Genomic DNA, 15601 nt, shown 5'->3' with positions numbered 1-15601 from the left:
CAAGGTGGGTTTTGGCATTCTGATTAAAAGCCTCTTTAGGCTCCTCCTGCACAGTGTTCAGCTAAGAGGGACTGCACTCACACCATAGTCCCTCCTGATTTTCTTGGCCGCCATCTTTGAGTGTCTGTACCTTATATGCGCCTATTATCGTAATGTGTTATTTGAGATGGTCATTGTTTGGCGTAACGTTCCATTCCATGATGGGAAAAGGAATCATACCTCGCTGATGGCATTGTCACACTGTGTGCTTGATTTGGGAGCCTCAATGTCCATATTACCAACCCTTTGTCAGCCGCTTTTCTGCTATCTCAGTGACCTTGTGCCTGAGAATGCTGATTACAGTAATCTCCGCTCCTCCATGTGGTCATGTACCAGCTGATTGCTGGCAGGTACTTGGTTCACTTGGCCGCGGCAGTTCCGGCAAGACAAATTTCAAGATCCAACAATTTGCCACACAAACCTGCTGAACTCCTTACGTGATGGGTGCCTCCCTTGTGAAAGTATATATATATATATATATATATATATATATATATATATATATATATATATATATATATATATATATATATATATTTGCTGTAGACCAAACATTTCATTTACAATATATATATATATATATATATATATATATATATATATATATATATATATATATATATATATATACTACTGACGGTCGCCAGCAGGTAGTTATAGTTAGGACCTAGTTTTCATAGGAAGAGGCGTTTTTTGTTTTGCCAATAAGTTTGGCACCAGTTGGCAAATCCTTGCGAAATTTTCAAAACTAGTATGATACTCACTCAGTTGCTGTCTTTAAAGAAAGTTTCGGGGTGAACAGTCAAGCGAGGGTCGAGAAAAAGGTGGGATCCTAAAACTCGTTTTCCCCCGCGTTAATTCCCCCAGGAACTTTAGACTCGACTACAGATCCACTGTTTGGATGCAATTGAATGTACCTTCCAGCACCCAATGTCTCAGTGTCATATTGCAGATGTTATGAGAGATCTATTTGATTATGCAAACTTTGCAGATAAAATCATTTTGATAAATGAATTAGGAGACAAAAGTAATTTCTTTAAGTGGATGAGTAAAAGGTTTGATAGATAGATAGATAGATAGATAGATAGATAGATAGATAGATAGATAGATAGATAGATAGATAGATAGATAGATAGATTTACAAGCATAACATGTATTAACTCTTATTTTTTCTTTAACTAAAATCCGCAATTTAAACCCCTGTAAAGTGGACCTGTAATTTACTATTCACGTAACTGATGAAATTCAAACCAATTCCTAAAAATTGTTTGTATACATTGCAAATAAAAGTATATAGCAGGTGACATTTGTTGTTCTATACTGACACCTTGAGGTTCTGATGTCTTCTGTAGGAGACTTTGATCTCCTGGGTTACTATAACGTCTCGCTGAATATCCAATAGAATTATGGAACTATGGGCCAGATGTATCAAAGGTTTTGGCCCATTCTGTGTCTATGGGGAAATGTGTTGATACATATGGCCTCATAACACTTGGATAGACAAGGCAATTTAATTTTGTGTTTTTTTTCGGATATTTAAATAAACTCACTTTGCCACTGGATTCAAGCTAGCCTGGCTGATGAGGGGTGTTATTTCAAAACCGGTCCCAGGATGCTCGTTTCTGGTCCAGGGAAGACCTGGCTTGGCAGTTTGGGCTGGACTGTTCCAACGTGGCACAGGGTCAAGACTGATTTGCGTATAGATGGGTTTGAACTCGGGGTGGCGAGGTAAGCTAAAGAACGATGATGGATTCAAACCAGATTTGGGACTGGGGGTGAGTGTGAGCGTCTGATAATTTTCAGCGCCCCGTCCATCATCTCCTTGTGTTTGCTTCATTTCGCTCTAAGTCAAGACTTTGAGTACAAACAAATATTGAAGTTCCAATATACATGTTAATGTAATTCTAGGATTTGTCCCACGATTACCACACTAACAATATTAGTGCCCACGTGAAACCATCTGGATGTTGTCTAATTGGAATTTCTGTTGGTGTCACACTGCCGACACTTGACCACGACCAGAAAATTGGCCCGCATACCAAAATGAAAGTGGCCCGAAGGGCCCTTTTAGTGAATAAGAAAGCAAAAAAAAATGGTCCTTTTGAAAATTTGAGGTAGCTTTGAACGTGTAAAGACATGCGTTAGAAGAGATTGATGACTGCATGGATTTGAACTTGCAATCTTTGTGGTAATATCATGAAAATTAACACTAAAATCGGCCCAGCAGTCCATAAACAGGCCCACAAACAGCCTAAACGTGCACACTGATCTCTCAGACCAGCCCCTCTCTCTTTCTGCTGGGCAGCATCTGGGCAGCCTGGTCCTGCGGGAGGCTATATGCTCACATCATAAGCAGTCCACGTGCATGTTAACGTCAGAGATCTGCAGCCTGCTAGCAGGTGCGAGCGTGACAGGTTTATTCTGAACCCTTTTGGCAACATTTTTGATCAGGGGGGATTTAAATCACGCTCATAGCGCGTGCATTCCAATTTTACAACAAAGAAAATACTATCTTGAACGAAGCGCGGCAGAGAAAAGGGGGGCACTGATGAAAATGCACGGGCACAAAGAGGGAATGGTGAGTAGTACGCCTGTTTAAGGGATCTGAGCGAACTTACCTCCGTGTCACTGCTTGGGGCTGCCTTTCTGACCCAGCACTTTAAATGCTTCTTAGATCAGTCCACTGGGGACAATCAAGCACTTGCGGCGTCTGCGCTGCAAACAACGCTGCGGCTGCGCGGGTACTGTTTGCATTTCTCTCGCCGAAAGAAACTACCACGGCGCAGAGAAATCAGAATACACGATCATCACACCCCCAAAGGTATAAACAACGCTCCAAAACATATTACCCATGTATTTGAGGATCCTCCGCATGCTTAAGGGAACAGGTGCAGCGAGGGCGGCGCTCGGAGGCCAGCTGTAGCCATGGGCATGTCTCTCCCTTTGTGCCTGCCGGTGTGTATGTGCCTGACAGACTCGGCTTCCTCTCGACACCCCTCCCCCACCTTCTCGCGCTCCTTCTGACCGGGTCAACACGAGCCTCCTCTCACTGCTGGTTGCCGGGAGCGGCCGCGCAGCCTGCTGTGTGCCTCCCCGCCTTCAGTGCCAGTATTTGTAGGCGAGGCTGGCACCTCCTGGAGGCTGTGCGCGCGCTCGACCGGGCAACAAACAGCCTCTGGACTGGACATCATTCTTCCCCGTGAGCGTCCAGACCTGGGGTCGGCGGCGAACCACACACAATGTTGCAGGGCGCTACTATATCTGACTCCTTTGGGTAATGTCCGCGCTTTATAAAAATGCACAAAATAAATAAATATAATAAATACATATAAGTGCTGCAGATAAACGGGAGACATTACCTGTGAGGGTGGGCCCGCGAGCCCCCTCCCATGCAAAGGTGGGACCGTTAGCAGCTGCCTGAAGGTGCTATTGCGTCCTCGCCGCTCCTGCCATGCAGTGGCTGGCACTGACTCTTTCATGCCTAAGGGGGTGTTGTTGATGCCATGCGTAAGGGGCTGTCTCTGAGCTCGAGCTACATCCACGGGGCGCTGTCGTCATCTCGGGGCTGCTTCTGTCTTCATGCCGCCGCGCGCGGATGTGTCCAGCTTGGGCTGCTGACTACGTCATGACGGGGCTTCCCCGGTTGACGCGCTTATTATTTCGCTGGTGTAAAACCTGCTGTGCTGGGCTTCTGATGTCACTCGCGGTGCTGTCATACCGGGTTGGTGGTATGATGAGTTACAGAACTCATTTGTCATACGTGGGGTCTCATTGCAGCAGTTGTACTCGGTCTGATTCTGCTGTCAGTCTCATTACAGTCACACTCCCTGCTTTACCTGAACTGCTACCGTCACGCACTGACTGATCCTGTTATCACGTACATCACTGTCACTGGAGCTTTAAAACACGGAGCTCTTTTTAGGTCGAGCATAAGGCATTGCTTTAGCTATGCTTGTTGGCGAGATTATAGTAAGGCTTTCAAAAGTGTACCCAAAATGCGGATCGGGTACAGTGCATGTGAGTGAGCCGGGAGCGTGCACATCGCACACCATTTGGGAGCCTGTGCGTCTCTGCATCAGACTTCAAAGGAATCCCCTCCCCCGCCCCGCATCAGACTTCAAAGGAATGCGCTCCCCCGCCCCTGCCACAGCAATGCCGAGAGCTTGTTATTTGTAGTAGTGTGGCAAACGCCACCACAACCGCTCCCCTCTGTCCTTGCTTCAGTGGCGTAACTAACCCCTCTCTCCCTTCTTCTGAACAAGATCTCGCTCGCCTGCAGATTTTGACTGCACATTTTGTGCTTCTTAAAGTTGTGGGTAGAGTACATTCATCTTTTGTGACGGGGCACGTGTGTCGGAACCTCAGGCTAATTCAGAGTGGTGGACAGCCACACCTCTTTTACCGTGCCCCTTGTCCCCACAGAGTACACCTTCGTCATGGACCGAAGAGGACGAGTCAGGCTAGATCCCGCTCGTTAATGCGGATGGTCCCTTTAAAACCTCGGACCACGGAGACGAGACTCCACCCTCAAAAGCGTAACGACGTCAAAAGCCGGAAGGAGAGAAACCTCGACGGACGGCGTTTCCCTAGGAGTAGATGTACGCATGGAAGACGACAGGAGTTACGAGGATCCGGAACGGAAGGAGAACAACACGCCTGGAGGCCAACGTTTCCACGCTTCGCCCCGCCACGTTCCCACGGGAGGAGCGTGGCTCCAAGAGGTACGGGGCCGGGTAGTGGGTTGAGTCGGGCGGAGGAAACAGCAGTGATTGTTCCGGTAGAAAGCCCTGATCCCTCTGCCCTTTTCACGAGCACTTCCTTCCCCACCTTTAGGTGTAGACTTGATACGTGCACCAGCTCACTGCGGTTCTTCCCTCACTCCCGGTTCCTTGTAAAGTATCAGCATATTTCATTGCCCTGACCCCCGTTTCCTTTTCTTTGCCGGTACGGGAGCGGATTCAAGAGGACGACGCCCGTTTCAGAGCACGGCCACCCTGTCCTAGGATTAGAAGTACCGAAGCTGGAGAACCGACGCTAGAGAAAGACGTATTTCTCGGGCTGACTTTCAAGGACTGTTTTCATGAAAAAGACTTACATCCCAATAAAGCCTTCGTTAAAACCGTTGCTGAAGGCGCCTGTGTTCCTCTTTTCCCCCACCCCTACGGTAGAACCGACAGCAGCCAGTACAGGTCCCAACGTCCCGACCCCCTTGGGACATCTTTCTAGTGGACTAATTCTTTGACGTCTTCTAAAGTGAGTGATGCACACTGCACTTTTTTAAACTACAAAATCAATGAATTCAGTTATAATGAGAACTGCAAAATTTGTCTAATCCTATTTCCGAGGCGATGCTCTCGGAGGTATCCAGCAGTATGCTTTACATGTGGCCACTAGGGGGCAGTGATTTACCGGCTTTCTTACTCCGAGTACTTGCACTCTACCAGCCCGATTGATAGGTGCGCATCGCCTTTAATCAGCCTTTAATTTTGCGTCCACTTAAAAGCAATTCCCTCCTATCTGGCACCGACCAGACAGTCCACTCTGTCCCCATGGACTATCGATTCTCCCCGTCTGAAATTTAAATTTTTAATATGCTGCCTTTTCTGCAAGTTCAGCTTTTTTACTTTAGTGCACCTCCTCCCGCCCCCATGCCTTTGTCAACGCACTAGGGAATAGCCTATAACATTGCATATTGCGATTTCCTTCCTCTTTTGCTGTTCTTTAAAGCTATTCTTACTCATAAATTCACTTCCTTGGGCTTGCCTCTTGTGCATTTTTCATTCTATTCTATACTTCTCTGTTCCCCCAGACTTTTTTTGTCATATTTTCTTTTCTTCATTTGCTTAATACTTGGCATACCCTTTGCTGTTCTTAAAAGCAAGTTGCAAGCGTCATTGGGTTTATCCAGGGATTTAAATGAGTAAGTACTATCGGGTACTGAGAACCTGTACTTCTTTATTTTCAGAACCCCGGTACCAGCACTTCTCGACAGGTGCAATACTTTTAATTGGAGAGTTCTGACACTTTTCAGAAGCAATAAGGTATTCAAGGCCAGGTTACCTGTATTTTGCAAGCACTGGGTCAACTAATGATGTACTTCCACAACTCATTATTATCGCGACAACTTGTCGACTCTAGCACTCCTCGTGCTCTTGACAGACCAAGTCCTTTAAACCCACAATCGAAACAAGAGAATCTCCGTACTCTTCCGACTTATGAGATTCCACTCTTTACCCCCATGCAATGCCTGTTCCCATATGCTTTTCCACAACGAAACTCATGAAGGCGTGTCCTGCCTGCACTACAAAATCCTGTGAACTATCACACTTTAATCCCTACACCCTTTGTCTGGCCAAGGTCTCTCCTGTCTGGAGTAACCCAACCGGACTTTCTGGGGTTGTTCCGAGGCCGTGGTTGAGAAATTGCAGCATGTTTCTCTCCCATGAGCTTCTCTGAATTCCTATCATTAGGATAAGAATTTAATGTAAATTACTTGAACTGACAGTAGGGCTTTCAGTTGGACGGGTTCACACATCCCCCCCACACACACAACCCCCCCACACACACAACTCCACACACACAACCCCACATACACACAACCCCCACACACACAACCACCCACACACACAACCCCACACACACACACAACCCCACACACACACAACCTCACATACACACAACCTCACATACACACAACCCCCACCCCCACACACACCACCCCCCCACACACACACACAACTCCACATGCGCACACAACCCCACACGCACACAACACACATACAACCCCACACACACACAACCCCACACACACAACTCCACACACACAACCCCACACACACAACCCCCCACACACACAAACCCACACACACAACTCCCCCTACACACAAACAACCCCACACACACAACTCCCCACACACACATAACCCCACACACACAACCCCACACACACACAACCTCACACACACACACACAACCCCACCCACAAACACAGACCCACCCACACACACCCCCCACACACAACCCCCCCACACACAACCCCCATACACACACACAACCCCACACAACACACACCCCCACACACAAAACTCCCCACACACACAACTCCCCACACACACAACTCCCCACACACACAACTCCCCACACACACAGCTCCCCACACACACACAACCCCCCACACGCACACCCCACACACAAACACTCACCCCACACACAACCCCCCACACACAACCCCCCCCACACACAACCCCACACACACACAACCCTACACACACACAACCACACACACAACCCCACACACACACACAACCCCCACGCACACAACCCCCCCACACACAACCCCACACACACACACAAACACCCCTCACACACACACCCACACACCCCACACACACAACCCCCCACACACACAACCCCCCACACACACAACCCCCCACACACAACCCCACACACACACACACACACAACCCCACACACACACACAACCCCCCCACACACAACCATCCATCTATCTATCTATCTATCTATGGCCCTCACTCTATCTATCTATTGCCCTCACTCTATCTATCTGTCTATCGCCCTCACTCTATCTATCTATCGCCCTCACTCTATCTATCTATCTATCTATCTATCTATCTATCTATCTATCTATCTATCTAATCTATCTTATCTATCTAATCTGTCTGTCTGTCTGTATATCTGTCTGTCTATCTGCCTTGCCTATCTGTCTATCTATCTGTCTATCTATCTATCGCCCTCACTCTATCTATCTATCGCCTTCACTCTATCTATCTATCAACCTCACTCTATCTATCTATCGCCCTCACTCTATCTATCTATCGCCTTTACTCTATCTATCTATCAACCTCAATCTATCTATCTATCAACCTCACTCTATCTATCTATCGCCCTCACTCTATCTATCTATCGCCCTCACTCTATATATCTATCGCCCTCACTCTATCTATCGCCCTCACTCTATCTATCTATCGCCCTCACTCTATCTATCTATCTATCTAACTCACTCTATCTATCTATCTAACTCACTCTATCTATCACCCTCACTCTATCTATCGCCCTCACTCTATCTATCTATCACCCTCACTCTATCTATCTATCTATCGCCCTCACTCTATCTATCTAGCTATCGCCCTCACTCTATCTATCTATCGCCCTCACTCTATCTATCTATTGCCCTCACTCTATCTATCGCCCTCACTCAATCTATCTATCTATCTATCTATCTATCTATCTATCTATCTATCTATCTATCTATCTATCTATCTATCTATCTATCTATCTATCTATCTATCTATATCTATCTATCTATCTATCTATCTATCTATCGCCCTCACTTTATCTATCTATCGCCCTCACTCTATCTATTGCCCCCACTCTATCTATCGCCCTCACTCTATCTATCGCCCTCACTCACTCTATCGCCATCACTCACTCTATCGCCATCACTTTATCTATCTATCGATCACCCTGACTCTCTCTATCTGTCTATCTATCTATCGCCCTCACTGTATCTGTCTATCTATCTAGCGCCCTCACTCTATCTATCTGTCGCCCTCACTCCATCTATCACCCTCACTCTATCTATCACCCTCACATTATCTATCTATCGCCCTCACTCTATCTATCTATCTATCTATCTATCTATCTATCTATCTATCTATCTACCGCCCTCACTTTATCTATCTATCGCCCTCACTCTATCTATTGCCCTCACTCTATCGCCCTCACTCACTCTATCGCCATCACTCACTCTATCGCCATCACTCTATCTATCTATCCATCACCCTGACTCTCTCTATCTGTCTATCTATCGCCCTCACTTTATCTGTCTATCTATCTATCGCCCTCACTCTATCTATCTGTCGCCCTCACTCCATCTAATCACCCTCACTCTATCTATCACCCTCACATTATCTATCTATCGCCCTCACTCTATCTATCGCCCTCACTCTATCTATCTATCTCTCTACTATCTATCTATCTATCTATCTATCTATCGCCCTCCCTCTATCTATCGCCCTCCCTCTATTTATCTATCGCCCTCCCTCTATCTATCGCACTCACTCTATCTATCGCATCACCACTGCATCACTCAGGGGCACCACAACATCACTATGCGCTACCACAGCATCACTGAACGCCACAGCATCACTTGTCGCCACCACAACATCACTCAGCACCACAGCACCAATCTGTGCAACCATTCAACAACAACTGGTTCAAATATGTTCTCTCAATGTTTCAAGCTTTATTACAAATGTCACAAAAAGATGTTAATATTTCACCTCTGTTCTTGGATTTTCACTGAACATAATCTTCACAAAAGTCATTTAGAAAAGTTTCAGCTATTGCCATTATAAATTACAATAACTTTTATTTAAGTATTAAATATTGGAAAAAAATAAAAGCCATTGTTATTTGTAATATCAATACATCTAAGTCACATAAATACAACACATATTGCAGTACAAATGCTATAGGTGTCACATTTGCGAAAGTTAAAACTATTGGCATTGTAAATGACATCGCTATTAATTTCGCCTTTTTCATAACCAACACATAAACAAAAAAAATTGTCATTTACAATACCAATAGCTCAAACTTTCCTAATGCGAGACCATTTGTATTGCAAATGCTTGTTTTAATATGAAGACTGGGCATTGCATAGCTGACCTGCATCTGTTGTCCTGCATATTACCGGCCCTTTTTTGTTGCAGTTTTTATATAGCCCGAACTTGACCCTAAGCCTAAGGTATTGGATCGCTTTACATCAGCAACAGTTACATTACACAAGGACACATTTATTTTTGGTAGGCGCTGGAGATTAAGTGATTTGCCCAGAATTACAGGATGTTGAGCGGAGCCTGGAACCTGGTTCTTCAGCGCCAAAGTCGGCAGCTCTGGCCCTTACACCGCATCCTCTCCTGTGCGTTACATTTGTACTGCTTCTACTCACGGATTCTCTCATGCATGTTAGTTACTACTTCCTGTCACGAATGCTAAAACATGGGCTGCCTTTGTCACGCATGGACCGGCCTGGGCATGCCACAGCTAAATGTATTCGGTACAATACAATAGCTGACCTGCCGCCGCCGGCACAGGCTCATTGCGTCACAGATGGGCTGTCACTGCTGCGCTCATACCGCTATCATACCTCACCTCAGCGGTTTCCGGTTTGGGCATTCATCCCTGTGCCGCCCCTTTGTTGTCTGCGTGGTGCTGCTGTCAAGCCCGGTCTGCTGCCATTGGCCGGTCGCAGAGCCCCCGCTGCAGACCATCTTTGGGCTCATCTAGCCGTTGCTGGGGGAAGGGCGGTCCGGAGCGCGGCCTGGCAGGCACGCGGCCTAAGCTCCTAGTATGGTATTTTCGGCGTCTCGTGCTCAATGCGTGCTTGCTGCCGCCGCCGGTCCAAGGAACTTTACTGCATTCCTTACCTGGCACAGAGCGGGTGCACGGGCCTGCCCCTCACCCCCACTGCACCCGCGAAGTCGGGCACACATGGCAGCAGACACCTAGAAATAACACGTCGTTTGCCACCCAGCAGCAGGAACATCCCACCTGAGAGTAGATAGATGGACGCCTGCCTCCTTTGATCTAGTACACGTAACTGCAGCATTCGGCTTAACAGGGCTCATCCTGTGGCAACACATTCGTGATAGGGGCACATAATGACCCTCGAGCACCTTGTAAGGTTAAAGTTCACAGCGCAGGGCAGAAGTGTGTGTGATGTGCGTTTATTTTTAGACTGCGCCACTGTTGTGCTCTCGGATGACTTTTATGAAGTAAACAACACAGCTGCGGTTTGAAGTAAGGAAATAGTTAATCAACATTGCGAGAACTGTGAAGGAAGTGACCTTTACTCAGGTCTCGAGTGCTTTACAACTCCATTGCTGGCATTGTGCCCTCGAGACACCCAACCAGGGACTTTTCCATCTTCTCCCATATACACTAATACATTGGAATGAGACATTTAATCCGAAACTCCTAGTTTTATTATTGTTTTAATTAATAACATTTGTACAATACCTATTTTGATATGAAAAATTACATACTCCGACAATCACTGGCAAAGCCAAAAGGTCTGGCCATATTGTATAAGTGAAAGTGCTTGCTAATTGATTCATAACCATGAATGACTGTGCGGATGGCACTGAGCACATTTGAGAATGAGTTGCTATTTGGATGGATGACCAAGTGCTTAGTAAGTAAAGGTTGAGTGAATGCAAGGATGATTGTTTGAATAAGGTAGCTCATGGATGGCTCGAAAGCAGGCTGAATAAACGGATGAGTGCATTAATGGGTGGGTGAGTACATACATGAGGTAGACAGGTTAAACCAGTCTTGCCGGCTGGAAACGCAGCAGTCAAAATGGCAAGCATTACCAATCCTAAACCAGTGCAATAATCACATTAAGGCTGGTCACCCCTGTAGAAGGAACGCCCACAATACTTTAATAATTAGCACCATTTTTTAAAAACCGTCTTTATTGAGTTTTATAGCAGCTCAGAGCAGAATACACATCATTATGATTCAGGAGTATGTACAGTACAAAGTATACATGGTATACAAAGTTCCATTCTTATAATGCAACATGAAGAGGTAGAGATGACACGGTCAGCTTTGAAACAACAACAGGAAGTAAATGCACTAATATTTCAAACTCTGAGGCTTTGTGACTGCTATAAGGTGTCCCAGAATTAAGATTAGTAGACTGGATGGAGGTCTGGGTGTGCAGGCCATGCCCATTATGACCATGCTTTCCAATGGCAATCAGCACCATTATGTCACTATACAGAGCTGAGACTATATATTTGGCAGGGAATTCAGAAATAATATCTCAGTATTTTTAGATTTGTATCATGGCCAATACTTTCCTAAAGTCTTGGCAAGTGATGGTAGTGAGGGCTAGGTAAAATTATATCAAGTGGTAAGGAGAACCAGCAATGTTGCAGTCTGAATGTTTACAAAGTAGGAGTTGGTACAACCGACATAGACTGTAAAAGGTGCATAGAAGCTGTGCCGAAGAGAGAGAGAGAGTGTGTGTGTCTCTCCCACACACTCTTATGGTAACAAACATGTAAACAAGAACAGGTGTCCAAATCCACTATTTTTATTTACAGCACTGCAATAATCAGATAACTGACTTATATGGGACAAGTACTTTTTTTCATTTTCCTTAGTCTAGTGTATTACCAGTGAATTGACTCTGAGAAGTCTTAGATAGCATTTTGCACTTTTGTGGCTCATGTGACGTAAAGAAATAAGTAGAACCATGGAAAAAGAACCCAGTAGCCAACATGGACGGTGGGATAAATTACAGTCATCATTTTAGGTGAGAATCCTAACCTGCTATCCCACGATCATCCAACAGATGCTACACTATCAACCTCTTCTTTGGAGAGAAAATCGAAAAAATCTGATCTAACTCTCTAATTCATTATCGTCATCCACATAATTCCCAGAGGGTACTCACCTATACCCAGCTGCCACATTACTAACAAGTCATCCATCAACACTATCTCCAAAACAGACGTCTCCAACATTCTGAATTGACTTATAGTCACCTCTTACAAAACAAGATTTCTTCCTCCATTTTAAAATCTGCTAGGAGAAGGCCTCACACCCATTTTATACACTGTCAGCACCTGCTAATCCAGGGCATTTTCCCAGACAGATTTTCCCCGCTAAAAAAAAACCTATGCAAGATTCAGCTGACCTTTTCAACTTTCATCCTATAACCCACAGCTCAATTGTTTGAAAAATCATAGACGGCAGTCACCATCCAGCTCCAGGAGCACAACAGCAAAAGTTACCGGCTTCAAAAGGATCCATCAGGATAAAACAAGGCTGCAGTCTTGAAACAGCCTCAGTCGAAGTAGATGACAATGCCCTATTGATCAATGACAAAAACGGCCCTCTTCTCCTAACCCTGCTTGACTTCTCCATAGCTTACAACACTGTCGACCAGTCAGTATTTATCCACACCTTGAAAACTGAAACACTTCACTGGTATAATCCTACAATAGTTCACATCCAAACTCAACAACTAGCAGCAACTTGTTTAAATATGAGCTACCAGATCTCAGACTCTGCATCACCTGTGAATTTCTCCAGGACACTGTCCTGTCACTCATCATTTCAACCTCTATATGGAATCCTTGGGAGACATTCTTGCAGACAGCAATATCAAGATACACCAGTGTGCCGATAACATCCAACTTTATACTCAACCAACAATATACAGAGACTTTAAGCCTGCCTAAAACATATCCAAACTGGATGCCAACAAATACCCTGATGTGAAACCCCATAAAAACAAATTACTGCTGTTTGCCAACAATGCCCTTCTCTGATTCATTCACGGTTCTCCACCTTTAACCTAGCAGGCTTCACACCCCAGCTAACAGAAAAGGGCAGACCCCACACATTTGCCCTCGGCTTGAACCTTTCACTTAAAAAACACATTGCCAAGACCAAAATAGACTGGTTCCAACTCTTCTGAATTAGGTAAAACCTTTTCTCTCAGGAAAAGACTTCAAAACAACAGTTCAAGACCTAGTACTCTCCCACATAGATGGGAGCAACACCCTACTCAGCGGCATCTGAGAGACCTCAGTTGCTCACCTGGAAGCCTCCTTCACGTAGTAGTGCAGCTCATCAATGGGCTGAAGAAATCTAACCTGGTTTCCTCTGCAAGTCTGGATTATCTTCAATATCGACAGCATCACTTACATGGAACTCTACATCAAGACCCCCGCCGACCTAGTTAGCAAACTAACAATATATTGAGGTCGGGGGAGGAGCTACGACAGCAAGCAAGAGGGCCGCATAGTCTCCCGGCTCCGCTGACCTCCGTCTTACGCTCCAAGATCCTGTCACTTATCCTGATTTCCTGCCCCGGATCCGTGTGTGTGAACTACTCCGCACTCCGATGGTGTGATCCCGGAGTTTTTCTGACATTGTGGAGCTGAGTAACGTCGAGGACCGATTTGTGGCCTAACTCAGTCTGGAAGCCGGGGTCTCGAGTGCTGGCTTAGCCGGGTCTGAGTTGAACAACAGCGGACTGTTGAGGGCGGCAGGGTCCGGTCTCTGGAACTCTCGAAATTTTTTGGATTGCTTTGCTATCATCGGCAGCATGGTGTTGTGTTGGAGGTGAGGAGACGAGTGACGCAAGGTGCTGTGTCGCGGGGGTCCCTGACCCGGGGCCCAGCATTTGCGTCGCCGGCGCACCTTGGGTTGGAGTCTCGTCGCGCACTAATGCATGCTGACGGTTGGTCCCTCACAGCTCAGTCCTGCTCCTGCTGATCTTACCCCGGAGAAGGCGCCTCTCTGTCGGGATCATTATGCCTGAGGAAATATGGAACCGGGCGGAGCAGGCCCAAAGAGGCCCGTCATTGCGGGAGGTGCTGGCGGCCCTGGAGGCACTTCAGGCGACTGTGGCAGCTCAGACCTGCGGCCTGTTGTCGGCGGCAGATGGACTTAAAGGACTGAGACCGGATCCTGATTTGATGCCCGAGACCCGGCAGCCAGCTTGCCTTTTGATCGACGCCCCAGTGGCGCATTCAGACCCGGTGCTGGAAGCTGTGCCTGCCCCTACAGAAGTGGATCTACTTGAATGGGCTGTGATCGGTCACTTAACTAATTTTTTGGAATTCCCGGTTTTGCAGCTGTCGGAACATTCAACTGCTGTCCCTATCCTGGAACCTTTTAATTGGTACTGTGAACTGTTTTGGATTTTATCGAACCCCCTCCCCAGTCGGTATATCAAGTAAGCATGGGCAAATTTTGCAAATCTCGCGTTCGCGAATTTTGCGGATTTGCGAACTCGCAATTCGCAAAATCCGCGAATTCTCGCGAATTTGCGGATTTTTTTTTTGTGTTCGCGCGGGTTTCTGCCAGTTCGCGAGGGTTTTGTACAATTTCGCAAACGCGAACTTACCTGTCGGGTCGCAAGTTTTGCGAACTTGTTGTTTCTACGTGTCCAGCCTGTTTGGGACACTCTTCTTCATCACTGCCACTCTCTGTCACCACTGCCACTCTCTGACTACTCATGCCACCCTCTGGCCCACCCATGCCACCCTCTGTTTCATCACAGCACCCTCTGGTTGTCCAGTCAGTGTACATTATTGTGGCAAAGCAAAGCACACCTTCCCTGCCTCAAGTGACCTGAATTAATTTGGGGCTGATTAATGTGTCACAGAATATTTTTTTAGCTGGCACCTGCTTCCTTAGTGCTTCCTGATTAGTGATCTTTTGCACTTGCTAAGTGCTTTCATTGTTGCAAAATTAGTTACAACACCTGCCCTGCCCCAACTGACAATAATGAATTAGGGGCTGATTAATGGATTTGAACTTCCAGCCTGGCTCCTACTTGTCTCCCTTAGCTGTAATTCAGGACCTTTGTGGCATATGTGTAACTATTCTGAGGTTCAGAGCAGGGTCACATAATAGTTGCAAGTAGGCAACTGAACTCTGGAGGGGCCCCTCAGGAAGCACTACAGGAAATGGCTACTAATGATGAGCCTGAACTTTTGAACCTGGTAAG

The 15601-nt window shown here is 46.3% G+C and overlaps 1 protein-coding gene across 3 annotated transcripts in view; it reads right to left on the bottom strand.

Moving 5' to 3' along the window:
* Positions 1-10222, bottom strand: part of KLHL23 (kelch like family member 23) — a 176190-nt gene extending 165968 nt beyond the window's left edge. The window contains exon 1 of one of the 3 annotated variants that reach the window (XM_086956085.1): positions 10140-10222. Coding sequence is in view for 1 of the 3 variants with exons in the window: in XM_086956083.1 (XP_086812209.1) it covers positions 2889-2913 (25 nt within the window). In the remaining 2 variants the exon portion in view is untranslated. Of the gene's footprint in view, positions 1-2888; positions 3047-3398; positions 3670-10139 lie in introns of those variants that run through there. The other 2 variants (XM_086956084.1, XM_086956083.1) reach the window with 2 other exon arrangements.
* Positions 10223-15601: the final 5379 nt, after the last annotated feature.

This window comes from Lissotriton vulgaris, chromosome 2_1 (genome assembly GCF_964263255.1).
Source record: "Lissotriton vulgaris chromosome 2_1, aLisVul1.2, whole genome shotgun sequence".
Lineage (NCBI taxonomy): Eukaryota > Metazoa > Chordata > Amphibia > Caudata > Salamandridae > Lissotriton > Lissotriton vulgaris.
Note: the sequence above shows the minus strand (reverse complement) of the source record. Positions and strands in the feature narration are given on the sequence as shown.